General features: G+C 38.4%; 1 protein-coding gene across 1 annotated transcript in view; it reads left to right on the top strand.

Annotated features, from left to right (window-relative positions):
* Window positions 1-19,126, top strand: part of SIMC1 (SUMO interacting motifs containing 1) — an 89,935-nt gene that overhangs the window by 47,475 nt on the left and 23,334 nt on the right. Inside the window, exons 3-7 of the mRNA XM_060008352.1 lie at window positions 3,478-3,710; window positions 4,480-4,549; window positions 9,733-9,887; window positions 14,552-14,704; window positions 16,569-16,697. Coding sequence (XP_059864335.1) covers window positions 3,478-3,710; window positions 4,480-4,549; window positions 9,733-9,887; window positions 14,552-14,704; window positions 16,569-16,697 — 740 coding nt within the window. The remainder of the gene's footprint in view (window positions 1-3,477; window positions 3,711-4,479; window positions 4,550-9,732; window positions 9,888-14,551; window positions 14,705-16,568; window positions 16,698-19,126) is intronic.

Genomic DNA, 19,126 nt, shown 5'->3' with positions numbered 1-19,126 from the left:
GGTACAAATTCAGCCCCACACTTAAAATCTGGCACTGAAGAAGTCACTTCACCTATCTATAAAATGGAGATAAGAACATACTTCACAGTATCATTAAAGGAGATAATATGTAAAGTGCCTGTTGGAGTGTCTGGCTCATCATAGGCCTTCATCAAATACTTCTCAATTCCTCTGCCTTTCCTTCCTCAATTCCTGATGCCCTCATTACAGCTTCCATATTACAGAGATAATAATACTCATGACACTTTGGTACCTTCAAAATTGTTACTCTCTAACTTGGGGGAAGGAAATTCAATTTTAAGATTTTTTTTATTGAAGTTGATTTACAATATTGTTTTAGTTTCAGGTATACAGCAAAGTGATTCAGTTATATATTTGTTCAGATTATTTTCCATTACACATCATTACAAGATACAGAATATTGTTCCCTGTGCTAGACAATAGATCCTTGTTGCTGATCTATTTTATGTATAGCAGTTTGTGTCTGTTAATCCCATACTTCTAACTTGTCCTTCCCCACCTCCCTTTCCCCTTTGGTACCCATAAGTTTGTTTTCTATATCTGCAAGTCTGTTTCTGTTTTGTAGATAGATTCATTGGTATTATTTTTTTGGATTCCACATATAAGTGATATTATATAATATCTGTCTTTCTCTGTCTGACTTACTTCACTTAGTATGATATTCTCTAGGTCCATCCATGTTGCTGCAAATGGCATTATTTCATTCTTTTTTATGGCCGAGTAATATTCCACTGTGTGTGTGTTTGTGTGTGTGTGTACCACATCTTCTTAAACCAATCATCTGTTGATGGGCACTTGGGTTGTTTCCATGTCTTGGCTATTGTACATAGTGCTACTATGAACATTGGAGTGCCTGTATCTTTTTAAATTAGAGTTTTCGTCTTTTTCCAGATATATGCCCAGGAGTGGGATTGCTGGACATATGGTAGCTCTATTTTTAGTTTTTTGAGGAACCTCCATACTGTTTTCCATAGTGGCAGCACCAGTTTACATTCCTACCAACAGTGTAGGAGGGTTCCCTTTTCTCAACACCCTCTCCAGCTCAATTTTAAGACTTTAACGGAAATGCTACTTCCCATTAGTCTTCATTGATCTGTAAGAACTAAACTAGATGTGTAAGAAAAAAAAATTGTGGCTAAGTCCCATAACGTGAAGCTTTTTTTCATTATACCTAACCACATTCCCAACATGAAGAAGACTGGCTTGAAGTTGTTCAAGAATTCAAAAGGTGCTTCTCCTGTTGGAGCAATCCGTAATCCAGCTTAGTGGGTGTCAGGCATTCACATTGATTTGCCCTTAGAGAGTGAATTTTTTTCTCTCGTTTTAATTGTTCTACCTTCTAGTAGGCTTTATGTTTCCTCCTTCTGAATGACTTTCCCCAACACTAGCTTGTTCTCTTTTTTCCTATGAGTTTGCCTCTGATTGGCGATACATCATTCCATTATTGAGCACCTGGAGGACTTGAGAAAGTTTTTTACCTAGTCAAGGCTGTAGTCCTTTGTAGGTGCTACACAACCAAAGAAGCCATCAGTAGATACAGGTCCACCTTATGTGTACACATAGCTCAGATTACAAGGTGGCAATTAGGCTACACAGAGTGGCTTTTTCTTCTTCATCTTTATTTCTTAACTTCTCAAAGAATCTCAGCCATCTAGAATACATCTGTAAATATTTTCTGTCTCTTTTGATTACTTTTGGGCTTTTTATAAGTACTTCTTCACTAAGTCATTCTCCCCCCAGAACTTGTTTTTAGTGTGATGCACTTTATTTTCTATTCTATTCTAATTCATTGGGGGTTTTGGTCAGTACATTATTTTTTTTATTGAAGTATAGTTGATTTACAGTATTATATTAGTAATGGGCAAAGGATTTGAATAGACATTTCTCAAAAGATTTTCTGTATCATTAGTCATTAGGGAACTGCAAATCAGAATCACAATGGGATACCACTTTGTATCGACTAGGATGGCTATAATAATACTTATTATAGCCATTTATAGCCAATAAATATAATATATTTATTATATTAAATATATATTTAATAATATATAACTATATTATTAAAATATAGTTGATTTACAATATTATGTTAGTTTCAGGTAAACAACAAAGTGATTCTGTTATTTTTTTCAGGTTACATTCCATTATAGGTTTTTACAGGATATTGAATATAATTCCCTGTGCTATACAGTAAATTCTTCCAAGAACTTCTTAGCCAGTGTCCATGCTGCCGCTAACCAGCCATTAGCCTTAACTCCTCTGAGTTATCAGTGAGATCAGGGGTTACCCTCAGGTGGCCTGAGACATAAGAAAGCTAACTGCCCTCTCCCCAGAAGGGCAATTCCAGCCATCACTGTTTTTCTGTTATACATAAACTATCAAACTTTGTTTGGCTTATGTTTTAAAATTAATACTTATTCTCAGATTTTAAAAATAATGCTTGCTTAAGAAATAATTACCCATGATGCTATCAGTCAGCATTTATTAATGTTAATAATTGGGTGTATTTCCTTCCTGGTTGCCTTTTTATGTGTAGACACTTTAAATTTTTTAATAATTGGGGGTTTTAACAATAATATATTTATTATTGTTGGTTTTGTTGTTTATAGAGAGTTTGAGTTTAGATGGTAGCTGTGGAGTTATACCGCTGTATGAAACCAGCTTCTGCCATCTATTGCATGACAAATTCTCACTCTAAATCTCAGTTTCCTTATCTATAAAATAGGAATAATAATAACATATATTTCTTACAGTTGTTGAGAGAATTAAGTGAGGATAAGTTGAATGTTAAAACTTATTATTATAATTATTGTTGTTATTATATCAGACTTTTTAATGTTTGTTTTTCTTTTGATGATGTGTCTATTACAGAAAAATTGAAAACTACAAAAGAACATATAGAGGAAAAATCATCCATCATTTCACCACCCAGATAATAGAAAACCACTTTTCATACATTCTCTTTCATTCTTTATATACATACTGTTTGGGGGTGGGGGGGGCGGTGAAGCAACTTAATATTTACTGTTGACTCAAAAAAGACCAACAAAATGGAATTCTTCTTCTAACAATAAAAGATATTTAAAGCATCTTTATTCATCTCTTTGTTTCAGTATCTGATATTGTATCATAGCTACCCCTAAATATCTTATCACCCTTATTCCAAAATCAACTTAGGCTAGCTCTTAAATCTTTTGTACTTTCCTTTCTAATGCTATATTTTAACACAGATGAAATCATGTTACATGTAGAACTTTGTATTCTTATTTGTTAACTTAATATAAGTATTTTACCATGTCATTAGAAGTTTTTTAGATAAGGCTTTCCAGTCTCAGTTTTTTAAATTATGAATATTTAAAATGCATGGAAAACTTCCCTGTCTTCAACTTGTTCCAGAACCTCTAGCTTTTATGTCTATAGAAACCCATCCTAATTTATTTCTTTTTATCTCTGCAGAACAAGAGTCAAAAATTAGAACCTATCCCTCATCGAAGACTAAGGATGGTAGCAAACACCATTGAAGAAAACTTTCCCCTGGGGACTGTGCAGTTTTTGATGGACTTTGTGTCACCCCAGCATTACCCACCCAGAGAAATTGTGGCTCACATCATCCAGAAAATCCTGCTCAGTGGCTCTGAGACTGTGGATGTTCTAAAGGAGGCCTACATGCTTCTCATGAAAATTCAACAGTATGAACCTTAGCTTTTGGCGAATCTTCTGGGGAACCTGGACTCAGGGCACAACTTTCTCTTGCCTAAGATTTATTCATCTAACCATTAGAGAGGGTGACTTAGTATATTAGTATTATTTGTATTGCAAGTGACAGGAAACTCAATCCAAACTGGCTTTAACAGCTGGTAAAAGAGAATTTAATGACTCGTGTTACTAGAAACCTAGGAATAAGATGTGACTTAATTCAGTTCAGAAATGGTTACCAGGATCCATTTTTCAGCTCTACGTTGCTGTTTCTAGGCTTCACATGGTAACCTTCTCAGCCTCTAGCTTTTACAACATTCTTAGTACAAGAGAGGGTCCACTTCCTTTATAATCATACAGAGTTCTGAAATTGAGTCTTATAGGTTTTAATTGGCATAACATAAGACCTGCGTCCATCTTTGAGCCAATCATTGTGAAAACCGAGGAATAGAATATCAAGATTGACATGCTTTGCAGACTTCATCCCAGGGTCCTAGTGGGTAAAGCCAGTGGGCTAAGAATAATAAAGAGTTGATTTCTTCAAGGCAAAATTGGGGTACTAATGCTTCCCAAAAGACAGGTGGATACTGGGTAGCCAAAGAAAATGAACTTCCACTACCCTCAGATGACATGGTATTGTATCAAAGCGTGGGCAAGAGCACTGAGGATAAGAGGAGGCTTCTTGCTTCTATCATCTTCGAGATCCCATCCCTTCTTCCACTAAACTCTCCAGAATTCTAATTGATGTCACCTTACTTTCAGGCTACATCCAGCTAATGCCAAGACAGTGGAGTGGGACTGGAAGCTGCTCACTTATGTCATGGAGGAAGAGGTAACATAGCAATTGCAAGCAAAAATCTTTTGCAGAGGAGGTTTTTTGTTTGTTTTTTTTTTCGCGGTATGCAGGCCTCTCACTGTTGTGGCCTCTCCTGTTGCGGAGCACAGGCTCCGGACGCGCAGGCTCAGTGGCCGTGGCTCACGGGCCCAGCCACTCCACGGCATGTAGGATCTTCCCAGACCGGGGCACGAACCCGTGTCCCCTGCATCGGCAGGCAGACTCTCAACCACTGCGCCACCAGGGAAGCCCTGCAGAGGAAGTTTTGGTAGTAAATCTGGTAGTAACGTCTTTGCCATTATTCCTTTCTTTTACTCCCCCCAATCCCGACCAAAACATTCCTATTGAAATGGTATGTGCTGTCTTCCAATTCAAGATTGAATACATTCACTTATCCCTCTCCTTTTTCAGATTCCATTTAAAATAACAGTAAATGAATAGAGAAATATATAAACCTATGGCACTGAAAATAAGGGGAAAGACAATAGATTTGAATGAAGATTGGAAGAGCTAAAGGAAATATAAGAGTGATGACTGATGAAGCTAGGCTGAGAAAGCTACAGGCTAGAATACATGAGGAAGGGCTGTAGCCAGAGAGGGAGGAAATCTGCCCTTTAGAGCAGAGAATTTTTGGACTCAGAAACACAATATATAAGAAGGTTGAAGTAGGATATGAGCTGTAAGTCTGTTGAAAGCTTGTAGATGAAACTGATAATCTCTGTTTTTGAGTACAGAAAGCTCAGTTGCCAGGTTACCTACCTTTCAGGCAAAAAATCAGAGGATTCATTGTCTAAAAGAAATCGAATGAACCATCTGTCATAAATGAAGGCAGCTAGTGTAGAGTTGGTGCTCCAGAAAAAAAGTCTGCATTCTGACCTTTAGGGATCCCTAAATTTAATTGCCAGCTTTCTGTCTGCTAACCCAAAAGCACTTGGATGGAACAAATTATTGTCAACTTAGAACTCTATACTCAGCCAAACTATTAGTCAACTGTGAGGGTAGAATAAAGACATTTCCAGACATGTACAAACTTGACAAAATATCCACACACCCCATTTCATAGGTTACTTGAAGATATGCATACAAAGAATAGGGGAACAATCAAAAAAAGGGGAGACACAGGATCCAGTATCACTAGATCTAATCCAGAAGAGTAAGGAAGAGAAGTCCTGAGATTACTGCAAATAGTAGACCTAGAGGGCAATCACTCCAGATTGGAGCAAAAAAATACAGGGCTTTAAGGAAGCATGATCTGGGAAACACCACCAAGAGGGTAGACAAGGAAGCTCCAGGCCCTTATTCCCCAATGGAGATACCAAGTTAACAACAATATATGGACCAGAATACCTTTGTGAAAACTCTAGAGACCAGTTGAGAAGTTGTAGTACTCAGGCCAATGCATAACCAAGAAGGTACTCCATTGAAAGGAGTAGGAAAGTTTGTGGTGTTTTGTGTGTCCATGCCCCTCCCTCTACCTAGCATAGCACAGTGCAACTAGGAGGAAATCTCCCATACCTTGGCTCCTCCCTTGGGATGGAAACAGAAGAGTGGACGTTGAGTCCAGTGTTCTGGCTTGTTAGGAGAATAGTTTCTGTCTTACCTGACTCAGAGCACTGTTGAGAACAGTGGCTTAGTTTTCTGGCTGAAAAGAAATGTGAGCACTGCAGCATTTTAGAGCTGCAGAGAGTATGCAGTTCCACAAACAGGTACTGGGGGAGCAAGAGACCGTGGGCTTTCAAGAAGAAGTAGGGGCAAGCCGCTTGGGAAATTAAGGCAGATAAAAGCACACACACAAGCTCAGAGAAAACACATCTCCAGTAAAGGTCTGAGAGGTCTCAGGACCTTTAGCCAAGCTGATTGGTGAAGGTCTTGCCATGCATGAACTCAATGGATAAAGACTGGGAAAGGTGTTTTTTTCGAATGTTTAAATCTCAAAAGAAGATTACAAAGCATACAAAGAGGCAGGGAAATGTGGCCCAATCAAAAGAATGAAATAAAGCTCCAGAAACTAACCCTAAAGAAACACAAATCTCTCAACAAACACAACAAACACAAATCTCACAAACATACTGACAAAAAAATTTTTTAACTATTTTAAAGATGCTCAAGGAGCTAAAAAAGAACACAGACAACAAAATGAAGCAAGAAAATAATGCATGAACAAAATGAGAATATTAAATTTTAAAAAACTGTAGAAAATAATCAAACATATCCTGGAGCTGAAAAATACAGTTACTGAATTGAAAACTTCACTAGAGGAGTTCAACAGCAGTCTTGGTCAGGCAGGAGAAAAAAATCAGTGAACATGAAGAAAGGTCATTTGAAATCACTGAGACAGAGGAGCAAAAAGAAAAGAGAATAAAGAAAATTGATGAGCACCTAAGGGACTATGGGACACCATTAAATGGACCATATACACATTAGAGAAGTCCCATAAACGGAAGAGAGAAAGGGGCAAAGAGCTTATTTGAAGAAATAATAACCAAAAACTTTCCAAGTCTGAGGAAAGAAGTGGGCATACAAATTCAAGAAAGCTCCAGTGAGAATAAACCAGAGAGACCCCACACCAAGACACATTATAATCAAACTGTCAAAGGTCAAAGACTTTTTCTTTGAAAGACTTTTTCTTGAAAGCAGCAAGAAAAAAGTGAATTATCACATACAAGTGAGTTTGTATAAGACTCTCAGCAGATTCTCAGCGAAACCTTGCAGGTCAGATGGCAATGGGATGATGTATTCAAAGTTCTAAAAGAAAAGAACTGTCAACCAAGAATACTATATCTGGCAAAACTTTCCTTTAAAAATGAGGGTGAGCAGCAGGAGAGAAGTGACACATCAATACAAGATCCTCAATAAGATTATCAGAGATTTCTCATTAGAAACTGGAGGCCAGAAGTTAGTGGGGCGATATATTCAAAGTGCTAAAGAATAAAAGTCAACCAAGATTCCTGTATCCAGCAAAACTGTCCTTCAAAAATGAGGGAGAGGGCTTCCCTGGTGGCGCAGTGGTTGCGAGTCAGCCTGCCGATGCAGGGAACATGGGTTCGCGCCCCAGTCTGGGAAGATCCCACATGCCGCGGAGCGGCTGGTCCCGTGAGCCATGGCTACTGAGCCTGCGCGTCCAGAGCCTGTGCTCCACAATGGGAGAGGCCACAACAGTGAGAGGCCTGCGTACCGCAAAAAAAAAAAAAAAAAAAATGAGGGAGAAACTACTGGGCATATACCCTGACAAAACCATAATTCAAAAAGAGTCATGTACCACAATGTTAATTGCAGGTCTATTTACAATAGCCAGGACGTGGAAGCAACCTAAGTGTCCATCGACAGATGCATGGTTAAAAAAGATGTGGCACATATATACAATGGAATATTACCCATAGAAAGAAACGAAATTGAGTTATTTGTAGTGAGGTGGATGGACCTAGAGACTGTCATATAGAGTGAAGTAAGTCAGAAAGAGAAAAACAAATATCATATGCTAACACATATATATGGAATCTAAAAAAAAAATGGTTCTGAAGAACCTAGGGGCAGGACAGGAATAAAGACGCAGATGTAGAGAATGGACTTGAGGACATGGGGAGGGGAGAAGGGTAAGCTGGGACGAAGTGAGAGAGTGGCATAGACATATATACACTACCAAATGTAAAATACATAGCTAGTGGGAAGCAGCTGCATAGCACAGGGAGATCAGCTCAGTGCTTTATGTCCACCTAGAGGGGTGGGATAGGGAGGGTGGGAGGGAGACGCAAAAGGGAGGTGATACGAGGATATAAGTATACGTATAGCTGATTCACTTTGTTATACAGCAGAAACTAACACACCATTGTAAAGCAATTATACTCCAATAAAGTTGTTAAAAAAAAAAATGAGGGAGAAATAAAGACATTCCCAGATAAACAAAAGCTGAGGGAGTTCATTTACTACTATCCCTGCTCATCAAGAAATGCTAAAGGGAGTCCTGCAGGGTAAAATGAAAACTAAACAGTAACTTGAAGCCGTATGAAGAAATAAAGATAAATACATGGGCAGTTATAAAAGCTATTATTGTAACAATGGTTTGTAACTCCACATTGGTTTTCTATAATGTATTAAGAAACTAATACATTTTTAAAGTATTAATCTAAAAGCTAGTATTATTGTAACTCCACATTTTGTTTTCTACATAATTTAAAAGATTAATGCATTTAAAAGAATTATTAGTTTATTTTGGGGCACACAATATATGAAGATATAGTATTGTGACTTCAACAACTAAAAGGGGTGGGAACAGAGCTGTAAAGGAGCAGAGTTTTTGTGTGTTATTGAAGTTAAGCTGGTATAAATTCAAAGTATTATAATTTTAGAATGTTAAATGTAATCCCCATGGTAACCACAAAGACAATAGCTATAGAATGTACACAAAAGGAAATGAGAAAGGAATGTAAACATTTCACCATGAAAAAATCAAAGACAATAATGCAGGAAATGAGGGACAAAGAAACTATAAGGCATTTACAAAACAAATAGCACAAGGCCAGAAGTAAGTCCTTCCTTGTCAGTAAAGGGAAACCAATGAATTGTGCATGCCTGCCTGCTGTGTGACAGACACTTACGCTGGCTTTGGTAAGGTTAGAGTTATCACCACATAAATCACAAGGACACTGAGACTCAGCGGGGTAAGTTAAATACGGGATGGAGCTGAGTTTCAAACAAACAAATAAATAAGGTCTGTGCACCACCAAAGCCCATGCTCTTTACCTGCATCAGTTAGGCTTCAACAGTTAGGATCATTTCACCTGTAACAGGAAACCCAGCTCAGACTTGCTTTCACAGTAAGGATATACATCAGCTCATCTTACTAGAAGTATAGCAGTGAGATAGACATCATGGTTGCTTGATCTAGTAGCTTGGCATAGTCATTTTTTCTGTCTCTGTTCAGATATCCACAGTTTAGGGTTTATCCTGAGACTGATAGTTAGGTTCAGTGAAAGAAAGAGACTGACTTTTCAAGCTCTAGGATTGCCCTATTTGCCCTCTTTTATAATGACCTAGACTGCTTGCTCTCTCCCAGAAACCTCTCTTTTAGATACACACTAGTTGACTCATGGGCCTTCCCTTGACTTAGTATTTATGAGAGCCCAGTGCTCAGTGTCGTCCAGGAGATTGAGAGGAAATACTTCTCATTTTTTCTCCCCCAGGGACAAAATCTGCCCGGGCGAGTCCTTTTTCTACGTTATGTAGTACAAACCCTGGAAGATGATTTCCAACAGATCCTGAGGAAGCAGCGACAGCACCTGCAGCAATCTATTGCAAGCACTGTGCTATCCTGTGACAAGCAACCCCACAATGTCAGGTAACCAGCCATCTGAGCCCTGGGATGACAAGAGGTAGGGGCTGTAAGTGGGCAGCTACTCAAGTCCTGAGAACATCAGGTGGATGAGATTTTCTAGTAGCTAGATAGTATAACAGGGATAGTTATTACAACTATAAACAGTCCTAGAAGAAAACCTCTCTGTACCAACTGTGTGTCAGATGCCATAACTTGTGTGGTTTTTTCCCGAGGACCATCAGACTTCCTTTAGTCTATTTCAGTATTGTTCAGACGGCCTTGTGAGATCCAGGGGGAAAACTTGACTTGTGTAAAACTTTTCACAGCTTTTATAAACCTAAATTTATTTCCATCCCCCTGAGTAACTCAAGATAAATCTCATTTGTCACTACTACTTTCTGAAAAGCCTATTATTATAATAGGTCACGTGGCTGACAGTAAAGTACAGTAAGGTAGCAAGCACGTGTTCTTTTTTTGTAGGATCAGGTCCAAAGCTTCTGGAAGCTTCAGAGTGGGGAACTACCATATCCTTATACCAACGGGGTGAAATGTGGTTTATAGGGTAGGGATCTCAGGCTAGAATTTTCATCCTGAAACTACAAGCTTTGCTTCTTTTGGAAACGGTTCTCACCAGCATTCCTTTTTTCAGAGCATCATTGAGATTTTTTTTCACTCACATTTACTTTCTCATATGTTCTGGCATATTTGTTAAGAATAGTTTTCACAGGCCAGTGTGGGATATTGACTATTATAACTCCTTTAATTAGAAAAGGGGGACGTTTCATTATGTTCTAAGTAACAGTCCGCTTTTTCTCCCTTAGTTTGCATGCTTATATCCATTTCCCTAGATGTACCATTTTATGTAAAGTTTAAATGTTAATGATTATAGGGGGTAGAAAATCAGTAAGTAGAGAAACTACAGAGAGCACAGGATAGCATAGTTGGGTTTAAAATTGAAAAATAACAATTTAAATAGTGAGAGCAACTCTCCTGACCATTCTGCTTTGTGAGCTTAGGCATTGGATTGGGAGATGGGAGACATGAACCCAACTCAATCCAGTGACAAGTCACTCACTTTCATTGTGTGAGCCTCTCACTATACCCAACACTATACTCTTGGGTTTAAAGATAGGCATTGGTAACCTCTAAATGCAAGCCACATACTCTATTTTGTGCTTTATCAATGAAAAAAAATCAGTTCCAGCTGGAGGGGAAACCAGCTGTATTTGATTCAAAAAGAGAGGGCTATTAGATTGAGGTTGTGGTTACACGGATATGTGCATGTATTTATCAAAACTCATCAAACAGTATATAACTGTGCTTTGACCTCTAACGGGTGGGACAGTTGTCAGAGCTTTCTGAGAGGCTGTTCCCGGGTTATAATCCTCAGCTTAGCTCAAATAAAATTTTCCATTTCCTTCTTAAAATAAAAAAATTTCATCAAACAAAAACCAGTGTGCAATTTATTTTATATGTTATACCTCAAAGATAAGTTTTTAAAAAGAAAGTGATGGTAAGTCAGTCTCCATATGACCCCTTAAGGGATTTTCTTTTCTTTTGTTAACTGTGCATACAAAGAATAATCTAGTTCTACATGATTTAAGAAATACACTAGTCCCCAGATCCCCTCACCCACATTTTCCTTTCCCAAGGGGTAACTACTTTCAACTCTTTTATTTAAGTGATTCTTTGGATTTTTACCTCTTTATGGCTAAATAAACTGCTTGTGTTGCTAATTGTTGATTTTTCATTGTTAGCTATTATCTATTAACTCCCCACATGAAAGATGAGGAGTTAGCTCTTTTTCCTCTCTACCTCCTCTCTCTCTCTCTCTCTCTCTCTCTCTCTCTCTCACACACACACACACACACATCCCAGCCCCCATGCCATTAATAGAGTTATATCATAATTTTGTTTAGATCAATATCCAATGTTTCCATCACTATAACTATGTGTGCTAGTCAGAGTTGAGCCAAGTACTAAACTGTGATTACTTTTTCTTTCACTCATACTTTTTTGTTTTCCTTAGAGTTAATAACTGCCTCATTTTTAGTTTCCTCGTATTGTTTGTGCATATCAGAAGTCAACCCTAGATTCTCTGCCGTTTGGTTTAAATATCCCATCAAGATGTTTATTCACACTGGGTTAGTCTTATGAAGTTCTTCTTCTTGAAGATCTGTGGTGGAACGTTTTGACCTCCTTCAATCTGTATTGGTTGTCCTCTTTTCCAGTCTTTATCATAAATGTGAAAATTCCCTTCACCTGTTTCCAGTGTTGGATCTCTGTTTCATATCTTCTCTTTCTTGGTTTACGCCCATGTTTTTGATAGATCAGTCTCCAGTAGCTTCTTAGAAAGGTATGTGGGAAGTAAAATTTTTGAGATCTTGTATGTCTGAAAATATCTTTATCTTCCCACACGTTGATTGATAAGTAAGTATAGATATTTAGGTTAGAAATATCTTTTCTACAGAATATTAAAGGAAATCTTCCATTGTCTTCTAGCTTCCAGAATTGCTGTGAAGAAGCCATAAGCTACTTTGATTGCTGATTCTTTGTGTGTGCCTTGATTTTTTTCTCTGGCTGTTTATAGAATCCTCTTTTTGCCCAATATACTTGTTTTAGATCTATGTTCATCTAGTATGCTGGGCATTCAATGGGCCATTTCATATCCTTCATTCTTGGAAAATAGAATTTTCATTCCTGTTATCATGTTTTTAATTTCCAAGAGCTCTTTTTCTTTAAATGTTCCTTTTTAAAAATAATAAATAGTATTCTGTTCTTGTCTTTTTCTTGCATGGATCCGTATCTTTTCATATCTTTGATTATACTAATGATAGCTTTTGTTTTTGTTAATTCCCTGTATAATGTCTGTTTTCTCCAAGTTGCTTTTTTGAGGAGAAAGGAGGGTTGGTTTGGCTTTTTGGTGTTTATCTCTCATGTTAGAATATGTCCATAGATGTCTGGTAAACTTTTGTAATCTATCCACGTTTAAGGGTGACTCAAAAGCTCTTGGAAGCTCTGAGTACAGGTGAGGACTTGTCATTTCTGAGCTTCCCTGTAGGTGGAACTGGCTGTCCATTTCTTAGAAAACACTTCGTCAGTGTCTTTAGGTCTTTCCTCTTGGGCTGGATGAGTTTTCCAGAAAAGACTTCAGATTTCCTACATGAAGGATAAAGACCAGGATGCCAGGTTTTGGGAAGACAGTTCTGGGAAGGTGGCAAGGATCTCTGCACTGAGCATGCATAGGTTCACTTAGAGCCCCTGTTTTTGCTTTGATGCCTTTGCCTCCCAGCTGTGCCTGGTATCCCAGTCCAGAGACCCTCTGTTTTACCTCTCCACAAAGTTAACCTGTAGTCTTCAGCACTGGGGGAGAAGATCTAAAAGTTTCTTAAACAGATTACAAGCCGTCATATTTATTTTAATTTACCCGCTTTTACCCTAACTTCATGGAAACCTCATACTGCCATTTGCAGCACTTATTGAAGGTTTTTTTTTTTTCCATTTTTTGGTGAATAGGATTAAATAGGATTGCTCTTCTCTACTGCTGGCTTAGGATTCAGCTTTCTTACTTCTGCCAAGTCAGTTAAAATTTACCCCATTGCCAAAGTCATAGACTTAGATTAAACATCATCTAAACATGACATTTGCCTTATTTACTTAGTTAATTGGTTACTTTGAATTTTGTAATCAGCATCTCTTACCCAACCCCTTAAATCAAAGGCTAGGACCTTGACAATTACCTACATCCATCCCCCATCATCCACTTTTCGCACCTTCTTGCACCCAAAGTAATTGGCATCCTGAATGTTCATCATGTTCCTTTCCTTTTTATATAGTTCTATTGCATCTATATGTGTTCCTGCAAAGTATATATTTTTATTTTAGCTCCTTTTAGCTGTATATAAAAGAGTATCATGTTGTATGTAATCAATTGGTACTTTTATATTTCACTTACTATTATAGAGTACTAAGATTTGTCCATACCTATCCACTGTAGCATATTCATTTCCACTACTGAAGAATATTGTTTTGTGAATATACTTCATTTTCCTTCCAGCTTCCAGATTTTTACTGTTATTATCTGCCCTCCTTTTCTTCCCTTCTTTGTGGACTTTTTAAAAAATTATTTACTGTAGTATTAGTGGCATTTTAGGAGGGAACAAAATTAGATGTGTATATTCAATCCATCATTTTTACCTGGGTTACCTAAGTGATCATCAAAAGTAATTTTGACTATATGAGATGTTTTTACCTTACTAACTTTGTGAGCCTACACCCTGTGTAAGGTTTGACTCCACTGCACATACTCTAAACCTTGGTTATTAGCATTAATAACTGACATCTAATAATAGAAAGCCAACAAAGTCATCCAGTGCAACTTTCCACTTTGTCAAGGAATGTTCCTGGTCAGGAAGCCACAGATAGTGCTCTTTGACCTTGGAGATACCTTTCAATAATTCTAACTTAAAGAAAAATATTGATGTTTTACTTACCTTTTGTAACCTTACTACAATTAAATGCAGGGTTTCCATTAGACTTTTTAAATATTGAAAGTAGCCTAAGGACCCTCTGTGTTGCCTTTAGGGAAATCTAGAGGTCTAGGAGCCCATGTTAAAGTTGCAGTTCTGAGCACCATATAGTAAGACAAAAGTTTAAACTTTTTCTTTCTTATCTTTTTTCCATTGCAGGGATGTCATCAAGTGGTTGGTCAAAGCAGTAACTGAAGACAGATTAACTCAGTCCCCAAAGGAGAATCAAACCTCTCCAGGAACAGGAATCTTGAAGGCCAGCAGTAGCCACCCTTCTCCCCAACCTAACCTCACAAAGAACACCAATCAGCTGTAAGGAGCAGGCAGAAGTTATCTTTCCTGGGGCTATTGGGATTTACTGTTTTAGAGAACAGCACCACCCCCTAAGAGGAGTTTCCCCAAAATTAGCAAGCTCTTATAACATAGGCTGGTTTTTACTAAAAACTATCTTAGTTTGACTAAAGGCTAAATTCCTAATTCCAAAGGTAAAACAAAAGCAGATGCTTTCCCCCTAGATGAATAGGACTTCACTAAGTGAATATAAATTCACAAAGCCGAAATGGAACAAAAGCCAGAGGACATTGCCCTCCCTTTCCTAGATTCCAAGAGACAATACAGGGTTACAGCTACTCACCACTTCATCTGTCCACTGACAGAAGAGGAGTCATGCGTAGTGGGTGTTCCAGCAGCCTCTTGTCCTCAAGGACCTGGGTCTCTCCTCCAGTCCTGGAAGAAGAAGAGCAGTTCAACCTGCAGGTTCCAACAGATTATAACAGCAATGGCTCAGACCAGGGCAGGTCCTATTACCTCAGACCACACTGGAAAGAGATTCCTGGCATTTCTTTAATGGGATTGAAAGTGGTCTTGGCATTTTTTGAGAAATGCCAGGATTTGGGGGCTGGAGCTGCCCTTGCACAAGTAACCTGCTATTCCATGTCAATTGTGTTAAAAATGACAGTCACACTTGATATTTCAAATACAGCATTTGTGCCTAAATTCACAACGCTATATAATAATCTAGTTGCACTGACCTGATTTTTATATAAGTACTATGGGTTTTCACTAATTTAGGAGACAATCTTGTACCTAAAGGGAGAATGTTTTGGAACAATGAAATATTTGCTTGAGCAGATTGGGGAAGGTTCTAAAGTAGGGAAGTAGGGTTATCCCAGAACTCAGTATATAGACCCAAGAGAGAAGCAGACACTGTTCCTTAAATGAAAGCTAATATAATAATAATAATAGTAATAAATTTATTGTAAGTAGATATTAGTAGAATAAAATAGGGTCCCCCTAAAAGTGATCATGATCTTAACAACAACAGTAGGCACTGCTGTTTACCATGAATGAGTGCCTGTCTGCCAGATATCTTAAACAGCACAACTTTATGAAATAGGTGGTATTATTTCTCCTTTTTTGAGATGAGAGAACTTAGACTGAGAGCAGTTTAGTAATTTGTCAAAAATTGATCAGCTTGTCATTGCTGAACCAGAATCTGATGCTAGAGTCCCTGTTCCACCTATTGTGTCACTGGCTACAGATTTTCTGAAAACAGAGCCCTTCCTTCCCTCACAAATAATAGTGCATGTTAGAAGAGGCTAGCTTCAAGGCCAGGCTCACCTTCTGAGGGGTTGCCCAGATTCCTCCTGCCACATCAGCCTGGCTGTCTCCCACAGTTAGGTCTGATGAAAGAGAGGGTCACGTTTCACCAGCTGAAACTCTGAGACTGAACTTAGTAAAAGATTATTGTAAAGGAACTAGTAACAGGAGAAGACTATATGGTAAATATGTATTTTCTCCTATCAAAGAAATTCAAATAATTGTTAGTCATTCTGGACCTGTTTCTTCATCTGTGAAATAGAGAAGTTATAGGTTAGGTGATCCTTAAAGTTCTCTAGACCCTTAAGATTGTATGTTTCTCTTTTTGAATTTAAAAGCAGCTTGCTTTTACAGCTCAACCCCAGGTTCTGAGAGGTTCAGATAGTATGATCTGGCAAAAGGGATTCAGGTAGGTGAAGTTGCTAATAAAAGCATGCTGATGCTTGAGTAGTTCTCCCTGACCCTAGTGTGTGCTTTACAAGATCCTTTAGTACACTGGTGGGGACCTCATCCCAGCCAGTAGGGTAGCTCTTTGCCAGACCCTCCCGCTCATTTGTGTTCTGTGTTCTGGACTCAGGATTGTATGCCAGCTGCAGAGGATGCTGTCCATAGCCGTAGAGGTGGATAGGACCCCCACATGCAGCTCCAATAAAATTGCTGAAATGATGTTTGGGTTTGTGCTGGACATTCCTGAGAGGAGTCAGAGGTGAGTCTTAGTTTTTTTGTTGTTGTTGTTCGTTTGTCTTTTGTTTTGGTCTGGGAACATAATTTCAAAAGAGAATTCCAAATGGTAGTTAAATTAGGGAAAAAAAGGTAGAGGGATAGTTCCTGTCTCTTTAACCTTTTGAAAGAAAGAGGTTCTCAACCAGTTGTTATTATTTGCAGCTAAGGCATAATTTCTTGGGAAGAGGCAGGGTACCTTAAATGGAGCCTAAATTTTCCCACTTTATCCATCTGTCTAATAACTTTACTCATCTCTCAAGGTTCAGCTGTGAGGCACGACCATCTTCTCTGACCCTCAGCCATAGAGCCTGGTATAACTGTTCACTAAAGTCTTGATGGATGAATGAAATAGGCATATCCAATATTAGGGGAAAAAGAGGTGACCCAAGAATGAATAGGGTTGCACCTTTAGAATGAGCCGAGATACTAAGAATAAGGAATTCAGTTTCTCTAAGCATTAATTAGTAAAGCATTTCATCAGGAAGAGACAAGGAAACAGAGCTCTTGGCTAGGGTCTGTGATTCCTCCTTTGAACCAGTAATTTTAGAAATCTGAAGGAAGAAAAATAAACTGGAATGAATATGAATTCATGAACAGTTGCTGGTAGAGAAGATAACTATGAGAAAGCCATTGTACGGTGGTGGCCCTTAGGGGAAATTATCTCCATCAGGTCTATGTCTGCTTCCCATACTCATCCCCTAAGCTGCCAGTTGGCAGCCAAGACTATTCTTGTACAGTTCTGGTTCCTCTATTGGAAGAAAATGTCGTACCATACAGAATTGTAATAAAGATTTAATTAAAATATCCTGCTAAGATTAAGACAAACACTTATTGGGTCCCTACAGTGTGCCAGTCATTGTCATGTTAATTATCTCATGTTTTCATAAAACTTTATAATGTTATTACTGTTTAACAAATGAGAAATATACTCTAAGTAGTTAAATAACCCAAGTTTACACAGCTAATCACATTCAGAATCCAGATTTAAACCCAGGACTTTTTTTTTTTTTTGCGGTACGCGGACCTCTCACTGTTGTGGCCTCTCCCGCCGCGGAGTACAGGCTCCGGACACGCAGGCCCAGCGGCCATGGCTCACGGGCCCAGCCGCTCCGCGGCATGTGGGATCCTCCCGGACCGGGGAACGAACCCGTGTCCCCTGCATCAGCAGGCAGACTCTCAACCACTGCGCCACCAGGGAAGCCCCTTTTTTTTTTTTTTTTTTTTTTTTTTTTTTTTTGCGGTACGCGGGCCTCTCACTGTAGTGGCCTCTCCCGTGGCAGAGCACAGGCTCCGGACGCGCAGGCTCAGCGGCCATGGCTCACGGGCCTAGCCGCTCCGCGGCATGTGGGATCTTCCCGGACTGAGACATAAACCCGTGTCCCCTGCATCGTCAGGCGGACTCTCAACCACTGCGCCACCAGGGAAGCCCCCTGAAGGTACACTTTTAACAGTATAAAAATACATATGCACAAGGATATTCACAACAGCATGTTTGTAATTGCAAAATACTAGAAATAACCCAAATGCCCATACATAGGGCAGTGGTTGAATATCTGTGGTACATCTACACAGTGAAGATGTAGCTGTAAAAAAGTAAAATTTAAAAATAGGAGCAAAATATTTATGATCTGTTTTACAAAATATATTGTTAAGTAAACAAAGCAAAATACAAAAGAGTATGCATAATAAATATACATATCTTTTTCTAAAAAGGAGAAATTTTTAAGCATACATGATTATAATAATTTACAAAAAAAGAAACCAAGTTAAGATAAACTGCAGTCTAATCAAATTGCTTACATACAGGGGTAGATAGATGGCAATGGGCTGGAAAGGAGATAAGGTTCTGAGCTGGAGTTGGAATGACCTTAATGGTAGTATTGGTAGTGTAATACTTCCCTGAGTATACTTCTTTGTATAGTTATAACTTTTAGACTTTTAGAACCATATTAATGTTTTATATACTCAAAAAAAGAAAAATAAATCAGCAAGGAAGTTGGATGGGAGCCTAACATGCAATACAAACAGACACAAATTAACCTGTGTTTTAAATGAATAATAATTGGGGCCATGGGGTGGGGGATGGGAGGGAGGACAAGCCCAAGCAACTTTTTTTTTACTTCTTATTTTTAAATAATTATAGATTCACAGGAAGTTGCAAAAACTAGTACAGAGGGGTCCTGTATACCCTTCACCCTCTTTCCCCTAGTGATTACATCTTGCATAACTATAACAGTATCACAAAAAGGAAATTGACATTGGTATAATCCACAGAACATATTCAGATTTCATCCATTTCACCTAGATTGCCCTCATTTGAGGGTAGTTCTATGTAATTTTATCACATTTGTAGCTTCATATAACCACCAGCACAATCAAGATATATGGAACTGTTCCATCACCACAAAGATC

This window comes from Delphinus delphis, chromosome 3 (assembly GCF_949987515.2).
Source record: "Delphinus delphis chromosome 3, mDelDel1.2, whole genome shotgun sequence".
Classification (NCBI taxonomy): Eukaryota; Metazoa; Chordata; class Mammalia; order Artiodactyla; family Delphinidae; genus Delphinus; species Delphinus delphis.
The sequence above is the reverse complement of the archived record's forward strand: the minus strand, read 5'-3'. Positions and strand labels throughout refer to the sequence as shown.